The 15,277-nt window shown below is 33.8% G+C and overlaps 1 protein-coding gene across 7 annotated transcripts; it reads left to right on the forward strand.

The window, feature by feature from the left end:
- Positions 1 to 10,113: 10,113 nt before the first annotated feature.
- LOC112750424 (uncharacterized) lies at positions 10,114 to 14,565 on the forward strand. Of its 7 annotated transcripts, none has more exons than XM_025799133.3 (5): positions 10,114 to 10,796; positions 12,114 to 12,236; positions 12,593 to 13,443; positions 13,782 to 14,185; positions 14,267 to 14,565. In XM_025799133.3, the coding sequence occupies exons 2-5, from the start codon at positions 12,227 to 12,229 to the stop codon at positions 14,370 to 14,372; spliced, it is 1,371 nt and encodes a 456-aa protein (XP_025654918.1). In that variant the 5' UTR covers positions 10,114 to 10,796; positions 12,114 to 12,226; the 3' UTR covers positions 14,373 to 14,565. The 7 variants fall into 7 exon arrangements, with proteins under 7 accessions (XP_025654918.1, XP_025654921.1, XP_025654922.1 ...); XM_025799136.3 differs by having other exon boundaries at positions 10,117 to 10,510; XM_025799137.3 differs by having other exon boundaries at positions 10,159 to 10,796; positions 12,602 to 13,443.
- Positions 14,566 to 15,277: the final 712 nt, after the last annotated feature.

Here is a 15,277-nt window from a genome sequence, read left to right on the forward strand (position 1 = left end):
AAATAAATATATGATTTGAGATTAGTTCAAAATAGGACTTCTCAAAAGTCTTGGGTCTTACATTCCACCCACCTTATAAAAATTTTCGTCCTCGAAAATTAAAGTAATACATAATATAGTACATAGCCTTAAATACCTTTTAGAAAAGTAAGAGATCTTAACACATATATATACATAAGTTCAAATACCTGATATCCATAAGATTTAAATGTAAAGGTAAGGTATAGTGTAAGGTGAAGGATACAAGATAGGCTCAATGCAAAAGGTTATATGGTTTCAAAATCTTACAAAAGCTTGGAGAAACAATATAAGGTGCAAGTCAAGATAGGCGTTCACAAAGCAGAGCTATAGTTAATGTGGCAAAAGGCTACAAGACAAGTTGGTATTAAAACAACGGATATAACATTTCCTCACAGATCTCTTACCCCTTCGAAACTTCCACTTCCCATCTCCATCAATCACTTCACAACTCCATAACCGGTCACAAACCTAACATCCGCAGACTCTTCCACGAGAAACAAAACTCCCACAACTTCTCATAACGTTGCACTCTTACCACTTCACCTTCCGTATCCACGAACAGGCCTTAAAGAACTAGCATCGCATTACTATACCTAAAGATCGCACATGACATCAAAACAATTCTCGAGTTTACTCAGAAAGGTAAAAGACTTTGAAATAGAAGGACTAACAACAAGGATAATCTCCGCAAGAGTTCTGAAAGAATTGTTGAATCTACAAGTAAACAAGGATGTACAATCGATGAAGAGTATTGGAAAGAAATTCAGTTCAACAACCTCAAAGATGACTCCTGAATCAGAGACAACTAATATGAACACAAAAGGATAAGCAAGACAGTAATTTGGAACTAAATCAAGCTGAGTTAACAAGTATAAAATCATAGAAGAAGGTCAACTAAAGCTAGTGATGACACTCTCAAGATTTAAAATTTTTGATCAAGTTCACATAATACATTTTAATATAAAGAATGAAAAACTGAAAGAAGATCACCTCCTGTGCTAAAAGAAAAGTATGTAACTCGCAGTTCACAAAAGGGTAACATAAATATATATCAAAACTGCAATATGGTTAAAAGAAAACTAAATTGCGTTTTGTCCAAATAGTTTCCAAGTAAAAGATAGAATAGGTGAGGGTTGAAAATTGAAAGTCAATTGGGTTAAGGCCAAAACAATCTTTCGAAAATCCTGAAAGACATTTAGGTACTCAATCAGCTAAAAGTATACACTGATATTGTGGCAGGGTTGTAAGAAAATCAAACGTTTGTTCAAGAACTCTCAAAGTCTAAATTCAAACAAGTGTGTATAAAATTTTATAGCAAATATGGAACAAGTTAAACTCTATTTAGAAAAGGAAACCCTGAGGTAAAAATTTACTTATCAGTCGGTTTCAAAACTTTATTTAAAATAATGCATGTCAACTCCAAAATAACTTTTCCAATTTAAAGGATAGCTATGGATGCAATTTTTTAAGCGAGAAGAATTGATTTAAGTTTCTTAAGAGAATCCAAAACTTGCTTCAAAAGTTCACATCAAAACTCTAAGAATACACTTGAAATTGCCATCACATAAGAATATTCAAGAGTATTAAGATGTACTTAAAAGGGAATTAGACCAAACAAGAAAGGATCTCAAGTCAAGGGAGTTCAAACAAGATCCACGAAGCATGGGACACTAAACAAGCTTTCCATTGGTTCAAAATGATGCAACACTCGTCAGGAAAAACAACTCAATCAACAGTGAATTTTCAAGAAAGAACCTTTGACTAAAGAAGGACAATTGGGAGGACAAACAACACACTAGATAGAAACAATTTAAGTTGACTTAGAGGAGCATGAAATTCACAAGAGAAGGAAAACTGCGACTACTAGTGGTGTTCATAAAAGAAAAAGAGTAGTTAAAAACAAAATCAAGTATCATGACCATAGAAACACAATCTTAAAGAATTAGCCCATACTTGAGAGGAAAGGGATGAACCTAATATTTTCAAAAGAACAACAATTACGTAAATAATGTATCATACTAAATTAAAGTCAATTTGTCAAACGAAAACTAACTGGAAATAAAGTGAAAAGCCTTTCCTTTAAGAATTTAAAAATACCTAAGTACGTAATCAAATAGAGTTACGTATAGGGACCGTAATAAAATTATTTTGAAAAGTCAAATTGTATTTAAAGTAAGTGTAGTTCCGTAAACCAGTAAAAGAACATGCGAGGTATTAGAAATAAATATTTTTTAAATTGCATAAGGAATTTTCAAAGTTTTATATAGATAGGTGTATATCAAATCAAAAGCGATTTTATAAAAGTTTGAAAATTGGTTATAAATATAGTCAATTAAGAGAAAAACTGAATCACCATTTTTTTTAAAGACTAGAAGTAAGGACATAAAAAGACATGTTGCATAAAGACAAGTTCAAAATCATGTCGAAAAATTACATGAATCAAGAAAAGTGCTCAAACAGAGAAAAACGGATACACCAAGAAATTCAAACCGGCATATGCAATTTAGAATCAAGAAGAATGCATATGAACAGAAAAATAGGATTGAAAACATCAAACTGCTTCCCAAAAGAATTGACAAGAACATCAAAATAGGCTAAGAAACAATAAGTCACATGACATCCAACAGAATCCAAAGCACATAACTGAGTAACCTCGAGAAATAGTTTCTAACATTTCTAAAACCCGCGATTTACTTTACTCAAAACTCGTATATCATCTATGATAACCCATCAGTGCTTTCATATACATAATTCACTAGTATTAAGCCGGCCAAACTTAATATCAGGAATTATGCAACGCAAGACTAATGGCATTAATCAATAGACAGTCATGTGCATAAAGCTCTAATTCTCATCATTCAACAAGACCTATTACATGACAAACGCTCAGAGTATGCAATTGAAGCATAGTCGGTCCATTCCTCAGGCTCTACAGGAAAGACCGCTCTGATACCACAAATGTAACACCCTAACTATCAAAATGTCACGCTTCCGGCTGCGCCACTCTGATAGCTCGAGTATTACCACGACTTTTATAATATTCAAGACTAAAATATGAGCCTGTTTAAAACTTAAAACCGCATAACACTTCGATAACTCTTTTTCGTGAAAACCTAAACATACATGTACATACAATTCAGATATAACCTTAAGATATATATATATATACATATACATAACACTAGTTTACAATTATACATATCATAATTTCCTATCCCTCTTACAAGCTTCATAAAGATAAAGCTGAGGGAAAAATAATAGCTACGGTGATACAAAAAGACCGAATAAACAGAAAATAAACATAACTCTCCTGAAGCTTCGCCTTCCATATCCTGAAAAGGAATAACCTGTAGGGGAGTGAGAACGTCGTCCTCGCTTGTTCTCACTATAGGATTACAGAATTTGCTATAACAAGATACTTTAAGATAAGATCATTCTTAGAGTTCAGTGATCATTGCTTGTTTTATGAGTCTTTCCAAAAATCATAGGTTCACATTCGAAATCCAGAAAATTCCTTTTTGAAGACTTGCTAAATTTCTCAAATATTCTAAAACAAAACCTTTTTCCTTAAAAATGTCTGAAAAGTTTTTCCTAGACCGCAATCATGAAAGAAGTTACCTACGCGGTATAAATGATCATCCCGTCCTAAGCATAGGTTCATTAAGTCTATGCTGAACCGATCAGATACTTTATACAGAACTAGGACTCAATATACTAATCACGGCCTCAAGCCCATCCAATCCAACACGGCCCCCGGCCCAAACAGCTAGATCAGCAACCAACTCTTCACAAACCAATCAATTCAAACACAATCACAATTAATGTAGTTCAAGCACAATCAAGAGCAATTACAACAAGTATAACATTTAGCAGTTAACATAAGTATTCACATAGGCAAACCAAATACAATATGCACACCCAAACAATATCACATAGATGCAAATGATGAATGCCTGTCCTACTGGCTGTGATATCACATTGTCGGTTCAATTGCCAACCCGACACATTCCCATGAGAATGTTGCCTTTTGATCACGTATAAATGGGAACCCTCTGGGATAACGTGCCCGCGCACACGGTCCAGGATGTCAGTGCCTGCACACTCTTGTGATCCGAAAGGATGTGAGCGGGATACTTTGCCTCCGACCTCACATCTACACGTAAGCGGGATTAACCACCGTCCTTACGCGAGCGCCGCAACCTCGACAAGCGGGATTAACCACCGTCCTTGCCAGGCGCAAACGACTTATCAACAATCTCGTCGATTATCAAATCTCTCAGCATAAGCGGGACGAACCCGGCCCTTACGCCTACCAAACAATAACTCATCAATCTTGATGATATCTACAATCAATCAGGCTCAAAATCTTAATTCAAATCATTCTTGGCCCATTTACTTTTAAGTAACAAACGTAGTCAAATCACAGCTAGCCAAGAATCACTTTTCAAAACGGAGCCACTTTCCACATCTTTCCAACACTTCCAAAGATCTCAAAACCATGCCAAGTTCAAAATCTCTTTGAAAGACTCAAAATCATTCATTTCTAAATCAAGATTTGGTCGTAAGATTCCTCAGCGGAGTCTCAAGACTTCAGGGGAGAATAACCTAACTCATTTCTTAAATTCCTTGAAAACCTCCGAAACTTTAACTTCTTGAGTTGAATAAATAGAATAGGGTTTAAACCCAAAACCAAATCGTATTTCCAATTATTCCGAACCAATTTCAAAACCAACCAAGCTTAAGCCAAAACCAAATCATTTCTAAACTGAAAATCAATTTCAGTTTCATTCTTAAATCTGTTTCCAAGGGCTCGGGAAGTGTTTCAATTTTAATAAATCAAAGTTCCAGAAAATACTTCAAGCTCTTCCTAAATGTCGTAAAGTGAAATAGATTAATTGAAAACCACGTTTATTTTAAACCCATTAAAACCCCCTCCAAAATCTGTTTACATAAATCAATTTCCAAAACATAAAAATTTCATATTTAAATTGATTTTTAAGGTATAATTCCTTTCTTAATAATTACATCCAAGATATAGAGATTTTCCTACTAAGGCAAGTTCAAACATAATTTATTTCTCAAATATTTAAGTCAAAGCATAATTCATTCTTTTCCAAAATAACAATTCCAATCAAAATCTCAGATTTTCTAGAAATTTCGGCAGCATCTCCCCTAAAACTTGGACTTTGTCACCCTTTTCGGGTCCCAACAAAACCAATCATCAATCCTTTCTGACAGGTTCAAGACTAAATCAGTTTCCAATAAAACAAAACTCAACTTTCAAATTATTAAAAATCATTCAAATCAACCAATCCAGAAATCTCCAATTTATCAAAATCAGACATTGTTACAATCAAACAAGCACCCATATTCATTCAAGATAAAACCAGACAATTCATAAGACTCACATAACCACCAGAAATACATTTTGTACAGCATATCTATTTATAACAACTTCCACTTTAAAATGAATCAGTTTGTATAAAAAGCCCCTACCTCAATACGTTGAAATCACAACCCAAACTCGCTAACTGACTCCTTTCGTATTGACCCGAATCGACTGCAGTCAAAACCTCAGCTCCAACCCACTTTCTCAGCAACCACAACCACTCTAATCGCAACATATAATAGACGAGATTAACTCTCATAACAACAAATGCTACAACACCTCAACGTATAATGAAGCAGTAACTAGAGGGCTTTCAGATCGAGACGCTTACCGAACGAAGAAGGAACGGCTGAACCGAAACGGCGGTGGTCTCCGAACCGGCTTGGCGGTAGCCCGGCAGCCACCTCAAATGGCAGCGGCGACCCGGACTTCGGCAATGGTGGCTGAAACCCACATACGCAAACGATAAAGTTTCCGGAATTTTAAACGAATGAAAACCAAATTCAAAATCCTTACCGGCAGAGTTTTCCGGTGACGGCAGAAATGGCCAGAAGCTCCGGCAGTGGTCCCAGAAGTCACAGAACCACTCCTGGCGGTCAGAGTCACAGAGACGTAGCTCCTTTCTCCGGCAGCGGCACCTACGGTAGCAGTTCCGACGGAGGCAGCGCCGGCGATGCGAACGGCGGCTGGGCACGATGGTTAGACTCCCAACTCAGTCTCAGATCTCTCTCTTGTTTGCTCTGCGACGGCGTAGGGACGGCGGCGAGGCTAGAGGTGACGGCGCAACGAACAGAGGCAGCGGGATCTGGCGGCGACGGGTCAGACCCGCGCTTCCCCTTCTCGCGGCTGAGCTCTCCACGCTCGTTCTTCCTCCCTCTCCCTCAGCCTAGTTCGGCGGCTTCATAGTGGCAGGGACGGCAGGACGTGACGGCGACAGTGGCACCAGGCCGGCGACGCACCTCCTCCCCTCAGATCTCCCTTCCCTCTCTTCTCCCGGCGCAGCTCTCTTCCCTCTCTTGCATGTTCTTCGTTCTCTCACCCTCCCCGGTGCAACACGGCGGCGCGGCAGCAGTGACGCCCGCCGGCGCCGTCCCTTTCTCTCTTCTCATACCGGCGTTCCCTTTCCCAACTCCCCCCTTTCTTTCTTCTTTTCTTTCTTTTATAAAAAGGAAACCTTAGGTGCTTGCTGATGAGTTAGGGGAAAGGGGGATCTTCGGTGGCTACTGGGTGTGGGGAAAAAGGGAACCGGGTTGGGTAACGGGTTGCTGGGTTAGGGTTTTATTATTTTGAAAATTAGGGTTAGGGGTAACTTGGTAATTTCAAATAAAATTGGGAATAATATAATAATTGAAACCCAAGTTAAATCCAACATTAATTGTATATAGAAAATACTATTTGCTCGTCAATTTTACAAATTCTTTTCAATAAAATGTCCAAATCAAATAATTAGAAATAATATACTTAAATCCTTTGTTTTTCCAAAACAGTAGTATCAATATTTTAAAATATTAATTATTTAGTGCAAATCATATAAAAATCCTTATTATTTCACAACTATAAACTTTACAATTTAAATATATAAAATAACTCAATAATTATAAAATTAGATAAAATCTTAATTTAAATAGCCCAAACTCATTATTTTTAGATTTCTAGAACTTTAAGTTGTAAATAGAGAAATACTCCATAAGCATAGAGTTTGGATAAAAACCTTAATTTATTTCAAATCCAATTAATCAAAACTACCTTTAATTACCTTCAATAAGATAATTTATGAAATTAAAAATATAAATAAATATATGATTTGAGATTAGTTCAAAATAGGACTTCTCAAAAGTCTTCAGTCTTACACCTAATAAATTAAACAAAAATACATTCATAGCAAAAATTGTTTGCCATATACAAAAATCTGTGTGCTATACCTATGAAATAGCCAGAGTACATAAAGTTTGATATGCAGCATAGAAATTTTTAGAAGACTACATGCTTAAAATATTGACTCACCCAACTAACAAAATACATTCCCAATAATAGTTTGTGTGTTATGTGCGAAAATTGTTTACTATATGCAAAAATTTGTGTTATATGTAAAATTTTGTATGCTATATTTCAAATATTTGTGTGTTGCAAAAAGTATGGAAGAGGAGAAATAGTATGTAAAATAAATACTTTTTAAATTAGTGGTGTATAAAATATTTAATTTATTTATTTATAAAAATACTTAAAAAATCAATAAAAAGTTTTGGTATTAAACCTCTTTATGTGACAAAAAATAAAAATTAAATTCTACATTAAATACATAAGAGACCAGAAAAAGTTTGAATGACCCACCATAAATTTTGTTATTTTAAGAAATAACAGAAGTTCTAAGGGAAAAAGAGAGTGCCTAATATAAAGAGAAGAGATGGCCAAAGTACAAGGAGGCAAATAAATAAATAGAAGAGAAGTTTACCAAAGAAAACACATAAACAAAGAGAAGAACGTACAGACTACAGAGTAGGGACAGCTGAACTAATTCTGAAAATGCGAAACCCCCATTAAGATTTGCGCCAACACCTAAAGTGCTAACCGCACTACGCACCGCCAATAACCCCAAAATAAACCACACACTAGACACTACTCGCTCTCTGCACTCTGAAGTCACACCATCCTTATGCTGTGCCCCACCTCCACCCTAACAAAACCCTTATACCCGTCTCTCCAACGGTAAAGTTCTCAAAGGCTCCATTTTTTTCACACATCATATACATCTCAAAACCAAACTTGGTTCTTTTATTTACTTTTTATTTTTTAATGAGATAGTCAAAGCAGGTTTTGGTTTTGTTATTTCATCTTTTTTCTTTATTTTTTTATTATATTGTTGTGATTCTGTGAGCTGCAAACGTTGTTGGTTGTTGTAGTTGTTGTTTTCGTTGTTTCAAGACACGGTCAAGGCACCAATGCGCTCGCGTCTTCGTTTCTCTGTGTTGATGTTTTAGGGCTTGCCGGTGTAGATTAAATTTGAAACTAGAGATAACTGAGATTTCCTCTGGAAAATTCTAGGTGCCGTTTGGCTGTTCGGAAAATATTGTAAAGAAAGAAGTAAGGTTGCCTGAATAATCCAGGAACCCTGAAACGTTAGAGAGTAAAAAAGGTGATAAATAATAATCAATTAAAGAAGCATAAATGAGAGTTGGTGTGACTCGGTTGGTTTTTGGTAACGTAGGTTTGGTATGGGAAAGCTTTAATTGTGACAAAATTTCAAATTCCATTATTAGCCAATTTTTGGTAACAAGTTTTGGAAATCAAATCATGAGGGTGTATTTCCGGTGGTTCACCACCTGCTCGAATCACGCTTTAGTTATTTAACCAGTGGTTATAAAAGTTTGAATTTGAGTTTGTGCATATCTTGTGATATATTGACATTGATATAGAAACACACAATATATGCATAAAATATTAAATATTTTTTAATAAATTATAATAGTATTTTATTTATATTAAAATATGAATTAATTTTTTAATATTTTTATTATTTTGTTTTAATTATATAAAATATTTAAAATATTTTTTATTTTAATAAATAATATTTATTATTTTTAAATTAACTTCAAATATATATATATATTAAGAATAAATATAAATACACTGCCAAATGATGGTATTTAAGTGTGTATAAAGAAAAATGTTATGCATGTAAAACGAGTATAATATCGTATTCGAAATGAATCCCCTACTCATCCCAAAAGTTTAAGCTTATAGAAAAAGATAATACTAATGATTATATCTTTAATACTGAATCGGACATTCCTAAACCTCTATTGTACACATTGTATAGATATTTTATTGGCTCTCTATATTTCCTCGTTCGAAATATATCTAACAGTCAAACACGACAATTCAACGAAATATCCAAATTTTATAATACATTTAGGTCCATTTGGGAAGCTTTAAAAGTAATTTTTTTTAACTTTTGACTTATAAAAAATAGTAATATTAATATCTGGTACAATTTTTAAAATAAAATGGTAGCTTTCTAAGAAGCTATTTAAGAGCTTATAAAGAAGTTTAAAAAAATGACTTTTCTTATAATACTATTATTTTTTAGCACAATTATTTTAAAATAAGCATTTTAAAATTAAAAATTTAAATACAAAATAATTTATTTATAAGTTTATTATTTAAGCTATTTTTTTAAAAGAAGTTTAATTAATCAAACTAGGCCTTAGGACCAGTTTGGCTAAACTTCTTAAATAAGTTCTTTTAAAAAAGGAGCTTAAAATATAAGGACTTTTATTAATATTAACTTTTAAATAAGTTATTTTGAGTTTGGAAAGTTATTATGGAAGTCATTGTTTTAAAGTTGTGCATTAAATAAGAGTGATAAAATAACTTTTGAAAATAGGAGAAGTCACATTTTTTAACTTCTTCAAAAGCTTTTAAATAACTTTTTGAAAAGTTAAAAGTTTATCTAAAAATTTGTACCAAACACATTAATATAACTTTCTATAAGTCAAAAATAAAAAAAAGTAACTTTTTGGTGTTTTCTAAACGGCCCTAATGTGACTCATTAACCAACAAACTTTTAAATAGAGTTACATTTTGGGAAGAATTAGTTCTTAATTACTTGGCTCTTGATTAAAAGTGAAAATTTTAAATCTCATTTTGGACTTAAAAATAAAAACAAAATTTTTCTATAACTAACCATTTGTCTTTTTATTCGTGACAAATGGATTAATAATTAATCACTCGTTCCCGCTGCAGTGGTACCCTTGAAAATTGAATGGTATTTTGGGTCTGGAATTGGAATTTAAGAATTTGGGTAAGTGGAAGAGGTGGTAGAGTTGATAATTTAATGCAATGGACAATTACATATACCCTATTGAATGTGCGATTGTATGGATTGGAAGGTTGTAGTAGTAGTAGTAATGAAGAAAATAGTAGGGGCCGTTTGTTGCTATGCGTTAGTCTGTTGCATTAATTGCTGAACAAGGTGGATAGAAAGAGAGCGAGTGAGAAATTAGGATTACGAAGGAAGGGGAAGTTTTTAGAGAGAGAAACTAAAGGATTTCTAGAGAGAGATAGTGTGTGTAACAGAGTAAACAGTTGACCATTATGAAGGTTATAATTACAACTCATCCATTATCTCCTCAATATTCTGTAGCTACTTTCTTTTTTTATTAATTATTAATTATTATTGTAGCCTAGTATATGAGTCTAATTTGGTATATTAGTTAATTAATTAGCTCAGAAATTTTTTGGTTTCTCTTCTTCCTTTCTTTCTTCCTTCCTTCCTTCCTTCGTTGAGTTTCCTCTCTTAAACACTCAAAAGTACATTTTTGGTTATATCAGCTTCCAAAGGAAAACTCCTCTTCCGTCTTCGTCACCTGTGGACTCTTTTTCGCAGGTAATTTTTTTCTTCCTTTTCATTTTTTAACTAAACCCCCTCTCCTTCAAGCTTCATCTTGTTTTCCATAAGAAATGATCGACGCTTCTTTTTCCTACTATAATTTGTGTATGCTATAAATTTCCTTCTTTGTTTTAGTTTAAATTGCTTTTACTTAATTTTATTAATATTTTTTCTGAAATTGTCAGTTCTCAAAGGTCTGATAGAGAGAATAAGAACTAAACTGTTCTTTATTTTATTTTTTAGCCTAAGAAAAGAAGATTGAAGAGAGATACAGAATCTTTATTTAGCCCTAAAGTCTTTCTCTTCTTTCTTTATTATTTTTTCTTTTCTCTTTCTCCCCCTCTCTTGTTTTTATTATTATTTTACCTTTTTGATGGGGTAATGAAGGGTTTTGGGATCAGTTTAACGTTTCGATGAGACCAAATTCCCTGATTTTCTTCACAGTTTGCAAAACCCAGAAGGGATTTGTTTGCGTTTTTTTTTTAAACTGTACCTTTATGGGTGGATTTCTTTAAGTTAGTTTATTCTGATTGAGTCAGATCTAATCAGGGCTAAAGGACAAAGCACTGGTAGGGTTATTATTCATCTTCTTATTCTTTAGAGTTTAGACCCTTGTGGAGTTGTGGCTTAAAATTTATGTTTTTTTTTTATAATTATTATTATTTCTGTAATTTTCCAGCTTATAACTTTCGAAAAAGTTTTCAGATTTTTAAAACTTTTTTATTTTTCTTATAATTTTTTCTTGTCCTCTTGTACACCGAGCAGTGTACTTGGATTCTACATGGCCGAAATCTTTTACTTATAAAAAGAAAAAGCCAACTGCTGCTTTTTTTCTTTTCCTTCCTTTTTTTTTTCTCTATTTGATATTGTCATTGGTTTGTTTATATGGTCCCTCCTCGGTTCTACAGATTTGAGTGATAATGTGATATAATGTAAACAATGCTAACATTCTTAAAACTTGTTTTATGCTTTTTATTTCACTTAATAATAATAATCGTGGCGCAATGGTTCGAATTTGGTTATTAGTTCTTGGAGTTTCCCTTAACTATGTAGGAGTACAAGGTATTATTACAGAATTCAGTTTCCTTTCTACTGAAATTTGATTTAATGTTTTATGGCTTCCTAGAAATCTGCATTAGGACCTATTCTTTTCGCTTCCTTTTTTTAAGCCTTGGTGGCTTTGGTCTTCATTTAAATTTGGTTATTGCCCAAGTGATTTGGTAGAAAGCTCGAGTCCACTATGAATTTTGTTTCTGTTGAAGTACAGGTATCATTAGTTACCAGCTAATCTCATTGGTTTTTGTTGATTTTCAGGTTCTTGTGGCACATTTTGTGATCAGAATTGCTTCATTTATTTGTAATTATCAATTACAAGTTTTTGTAGCACATACATGGAGATTTGCCAATGCATTGAACCTTGTTAAACCATGAAACTAGGTATCATACTGTTTATTTCTGGTTTCTGCAATTGGTTCTTTTACTATCTCTTTCAGCCATATGCTTTCTCTTGGGTTCGCATTTTGGACTAGTATGATTTTATTCCTTGAATGGGCCTTGTATATGTAACTCTAAATATTTTAGGTGATGATTTGTAGCTTAGCTCAATGGTAGATTGTTTCATGACCCATGTTTTGAATGTGAAACACACAGATTTTCAGTTTTGTTAATGAATTAGGTTATGGATATTTTCTTTCGTTCTTCTAACGCTTGAATGATGATGATTTTAATCAAGTTGCTTATTGTTTTTGTGATATTCTGGCATTCCTAACTCATTTTCCACTAATTTTAAAAAGTTATGGCAGAAGGTGACTTGGCTTTCGTCCCTACAAATACTAGCCATGAGGCTGAACCTCAGTCGATTGAGTTTGATGGCCAACGTCTAGACAGTGCTGGATACAAACTACAAAACCATAAAGTGAAGCAATATGAAAATGACAACTCAATTGATTTCATGAAGCGTGAACAAGATTCAGACCTATCATCACATAACATGCAGCCAGAAGATTGCAAGTCTAGAACAGAACTTGATTTTTCTAGTTGCATGAACAATTCCAAAAATTATTGCAATGCAGAGATCGGGGATGTTATTGATCCCTTGTCTCGTTCTAATGATTTAGAGACACTTATGAAGTTACAGAATGATATGGAATTGGTTAAAAAGTCGGCTACATCACAGGTCCCTAATCCTCCAGACATGATAGATTCATTTGAGAAGCCATTGGATGTCTATATGGACAAAAGTGTCACAGAATGCGAACCAGAAATTGCAGTTTGTTACAGAGAGAATAGTAATGTTGTCAAGGATATCTGTATTGATGAAGGAGTACCAAAGATGGAAAAGATTTTGTTTGAGAACTTCAATGGAAAGGCTTACAATTTCATTCCTTCCAAGAATTACAACAACGAAAAACAGAAGAAAGACAGCCATGAGATCAATCCACTGCATCTCCCATCAACAGAGGAATCTGATCAGGTTTCTGATATTGATGATCATTCCGAGGATATGATGCACATAGATGAGAATGTGGCTCAAAAACTTGGTGAAAATGTTAGCACAGAGATCGCTTTCCGGCAAAAGTTAGATACTCAAGCACAACAACGAGATATGCAGGGTTCTAGGTCTTCTGAAGACAGTGCTGAGCAGGTATGAACATAGTAGTGAATGTCACATTTTGTTTTATTTTATTTATTTTTGTAAATTTCTTTTGGTCATGCCTCCTAGATATCACTGTGAAACATATGAATTGTTCATGAAATCATCACTATTTACAGCGCAAAATCTAGAACTTAAAAGCTACCATAGTTTCAATTTATTTCTAGATCATTGATTATTTATTTCTTACTATCTATCCTGTGGCACGCTGATCTTCTGGTGCATTTATTAAAACTGAAGTTACTATTGTCCTAGCAGTAACATTTCTCTCCAAAATTACATGTTTCTATGTGAGAGAGAATTTGGAAAATGATATGATTTATTTGCAGGTGTCTGGTAAGCTGGAATTGCATTCCCAATCTGTGGAATCCGAAAATACAACCGAGGAAGCAGTGTTAGCTAGCCACACTTTGGCATCAGAAGTTGATGAATCAAATGGTGATGTGGAGAACAGAAACTTGACTAATGCGTTGGGTCCTTTGGATCCTGTGGCTTGTGGCAATGATGAATGTCACCAAGCTGTTGAATCTCAAGCATTTAGGCCTCTAGAAGCAGTGACCAATGGTCAGGTTGCAACTAGTCAGGATCGTTATACCTTAGGCGAGTCAAGTTTCTCTGCCGTTGGCCCTGTATCTGGTCGTATAAGTTACTCAGGGCCGGTGCCTTATTCCGGTAGCATTTCTCTTCGTTCAGATAGCAGTACAACCAGCACGAGGTCATTTGCCTTTCCAATGTAAGTTTCTAGAAAGCCTCTTCTTCCTTTATGTTATCAGTATGCAACCAAAACTAATGTTTACTTCTTTCTACAATGCAGATTGCAGTCTGAATGGAATAGCAGCCCGATCAGAATGGCGAAAGCGGAGAAAAGGCATTACCGGAAGCATCGTGGTTGCTGGAGTGCCCTTTGCTGTAGATTCTAAAGATGATTCTTCTTCTTCTTATTATTATTATTATCATTATTATTATTTTCTTAATTTAATAGGTTAAATTGATATATACCATTTAAGATATCCTTGAGAGTCATGCATATAGCTATTCTCTAGTGTGCAGTGAGTTGTTTTAGAATGATGCTGAGTTAACGCTCTTGCAAGCAAAAATCTTTAGTTTTTAGAATTGCTTGCATGCCTTTTATACCCTGTAGATGCTAAAATTGATTTTAATTTTATTTCCATTTAAAAAATTCTTGTTACATATTACTTTTATTAAAGTCATGATATTAGAAGTTAGCATAATTATTATGTCTCTTATTATGGAATCTATAGATTGAACATAAAGATTTATCTCAGTCGTTAAATTAGGGGATAAAAAATCTCTGAAAATTAACATTTTGCCACAAGTAGCCGAACTTTATATGGAAGATGGACTAAATGATGTGTTCCAATTAGGATATTCAGTTTGATGGGAGGGACAACTAAACGTTTCTTCGTTTTAGGGCAAGTAGTGAATTGAGTTGAGTTGAATTAGGTTAAGTTCGGCTCTCGCTTTGGTTTATTAACAATCAAGTTTATTTACGAATTTTAAATTTGACTAAAAATTATAATTTATTTTTATAAGAAAAGTTATTTATTAATTATAATTTATATTTGAATAAAGTGATAATTAGATCTTTGAGGAGTTCGTTCTTAAACTAATTAGACCTTCAAGAAAAAAAAAGGTACCAATAGGTCATCTATGATAATAAATGATGGACATGTATGTCCTTTTGTTAATGAATAGTGCAAAATAAAATGGATTTGTTCATGTATTTCGTTATCTATTATGGTGCATCTAACGTTGTTGTCACATGAACATGAAAACGATATAGTTTTGTATAGTAAAACATTTA

This window comes from Arachis hypogaea, chromosome 15, assembly GCF_003086295.3.
Source record: "Arachis hypogaea cultivar Tifrunner chromosome 15, arahy.Tifrunner.gnm2.J5K5, whole genome shotgun sequence".
Lineage (NCBI taxonomy): Eukaryota > Viridiplantae > Streptophyta > Magnoliopsida > Fabales > Fabaceae > Arachis > Arachis hypogaea.